This window comes from Emiliania huxleyi (assembly GCF_000372725.1).
Source record: "Emiliania huxleyi CCMP1516 unplaced genomic scaffold EMIHUscaffold_1091, whole genome shotgun sequence".
Classification (NCBI taxonomy): domain Eukaryota; phylum Haptophyta; order Isochrysidales; family Noelaerhabdaceae; genus Emiliania; species Emiliania huxleyi.
In genome coordinates, this window is record NW_005201844.1 from 5,023 (window position 1) to 7,222 (window position 2,200).

Consider the following 2,200-nt stretch of genomic DNA (forward strand, 5'->3'; position numbering starts at 1 on the left):
GTTCGCGCGGCATCTAGGTTCTGGGTTCCGACGCCGCGATCGCTCCGCTTCCGCTCGTAGCCGATAATCGCGCCGAGGAGAACGGAAACGCTCAGGCGGACGCAGAGGTCCGCCTCGAACCTCGAAAGCCCTCCTAGGATCGCGTGGCGGTCGCGGAAGCACGGGTCGTACGTGGCGGCGTACACTGGGTTCGAGTACTTTGCCGTGTATTTTGACGGGTCGACCGTCCGGTCGCAGGGCGGCGCGAGGTAGGGGGCGGCGAGCGAGAGGAGGGCGTAGGCGAGCGCCTACAGCGCAGATGTGACCGAGATACAGCCGAGACTCAGCCGAGGTACGGACGCCAGGAGGGCGTAACGCCGTGAGTGTGATGAGGTTCAACGCGAGCAACGTGAGTGCGCTATGGTGCTCGCGCTGCAGGGTCGAGTTGGAGTCGCGGCTCCGCTTGCGCGACGCGGCGGTGGCCGTGATGAACTCGATGGCATTCGTGTTGAGGATGACGATGGCGGCGGCGGTGGTGAATAGGGCGGGCACGTACATGGCGCCTCCAATCGCGTTGCCAACGGCGGCAGTCAGCCAGACGAGGATCGCGGCGGTGAGGCCGTGGATCTCCTGTGGAGGGGACAGGGCCGACCGCGAGGGGGGAGGTAGCAAATCGAGGGTAGGGGTACTGACGGACACCGCGCCCGAGCCGGGGGGCCCTCGAAGGACGCACCGGGAGCTTCTGGTGGCGTCTACGAACACACCTCCCTTCCAGAAGACGAGCTCTTGCCCTTCCAGATGGTCGCACCGCCTGGTCATGCCACGGACGCATCGTGGGCGGGCCGTGCGCGCCTCGTGAATGTGCGGTGGGCGGTGGGGCGGGCGGCGGGGTTCTGTCGCACCGAGGAAGCCGACTCCAGTCGGGATGGCGGCCGAGGATCGGGAGGCGTCCCACGCCATGGGGCCGTCGAGAAAGGAGAAGAGCGAGCAGATGCAGTAGCAGCAGGCGCCGAGACACAGTACCGACATGGTGCGCATGCCTGTCGCCGTGTGGCCGCGGAGCGAGCGCTCCCACCTGCAGGGGTAGCGAGGGCGGCGCGGCGGCGCTGACAGCAGGCAGTGCGGGCGGCGGCGAGGAAAGCAGCCGCGCGGGCGGCGCTCGACGGGGACGGGGCCGAGCGAAGGCGCACCCGATGACCGTCCCGACGGCAATCGAGATGAGGATGCGCGCACAGATGGAGCACTCCCAGGTCGTGAAGCCGAGGAGGCTCCAGTGACGCACACCCTTGCATGGGTCCTGGTGACGAATCGTGGGTATGGCGGGATGGACGCGCGCGCGGAGCTGTGTGGCTGGCGAGACGGGTACGGAATTAGTGGCGCCACGTGAATCTCGGAGGCGACACCTCCACATAGTCCGGGTTGCCATACTTGAGAGGCTCGGCGCGAGATGGCAGGTCGCACCTCGCAGACGCGAGACGAGAGCAGTGTGAGGCGGACGCGCGCATCAACTACGGTGTGTCCTGGCGAAATCTTCAGCGGTGGAGGCCAAGATTGTCAACGAATTTTCTTGGAGGTCGCTGCACCTCGGCGCGATCAGTCCAAGCTCTGCGCCGATGGTCACAGAGCTATAGGCGAGCACGGCCAGCGCGAGCAGGACGTAGGCCAGCCGCTCCGCCGTCGTCGCCTGCCCGCTAAAATAGCTGCCAAACATGAAAGCTGCACGAGGCTTCTTGCTTCTTTCGCCTTCTTCCGGCGGCGACGCCGGCCCCTAACGCGGGTACATGTAATCTTTGTGGCTTCGGCGGAAGAATTCAACGAACGAACTCTCTCTCAGCACACAGCGACTGCGAGCTGACGGCTGACGGCTGTACGGCTGTACGGCTGACGGCTGGCGGCTGGCGGCTGCGGCGAACGGCGACGGCTCGGTTCGCGTTCGCCCCGCGACGGTGCGACTGAGCCTGCCGCGCTCGATCTGGGAGCCACTCGGCGCCAGTTCGAGCGGCGGTCGGCTCGGCCACTGCGGGTGCGACGCATGATAGAGAGCATGCTGGGCGCCGCATCGTGTACTACCGACCCACGCCAAGGCGCGGGGCGGTGGTGCTCGCCGGCGCTCGCGGTGCTTCGGTGCTCGAGCGCGCTCAACATTGTGGTCGTTCAGGGCGGCTCGCACAGCGCCCGCAGGCACACACACACACACACACACACACACACACACACACAC

At 66.7% G+C, this 2,200-nt stretch overlaps 1 protein-coding gene across 1 annotated transcript in view; it reads right to left on the minus strand.

Annotated features, from left to right (window-relative positions):
- Nucleotides 1-1,690, minus strand: part of EMIHUDRAFT_251383 (hypothetical protein) — a gene marked incomplete at both ends in the record, with an annotated part of 2,357 nt that extends 667 nt beyond the window's left edge. The window contains 7 exons of the mRNA XM_005792141.1: nucleotides 33-287; nucleotides 340-609; nucleotides 744-790; nucleotides 882-1,019; nucleotides 1,213-1,276; nucleotides 1,383-1,440; nucleotides 1,563-1,690. Of these exons, the coding sequence (XP_005792198.1) occupies nucleotides 33-287; nucleotides 340-609; nucleotides 744-790; nucleotides 882-1,019; nucleotides 1,213-1,276; nucleotides 1,383-1,440; nucleotides 1,563-1,690 (960 nt within the window). The remainder of the gene's footprint in view (nucleotides 1-32; nucleotides 288-339; nucleotides 610-743; nucleotides 791-881; nucleotides 1,020-1,212; nucleotides 1,277-1,382; nucleotides 1,441-1,562) is intronic.
- Nucleotides 1,691-2,200: the final 510 nt, after the last annotated feature.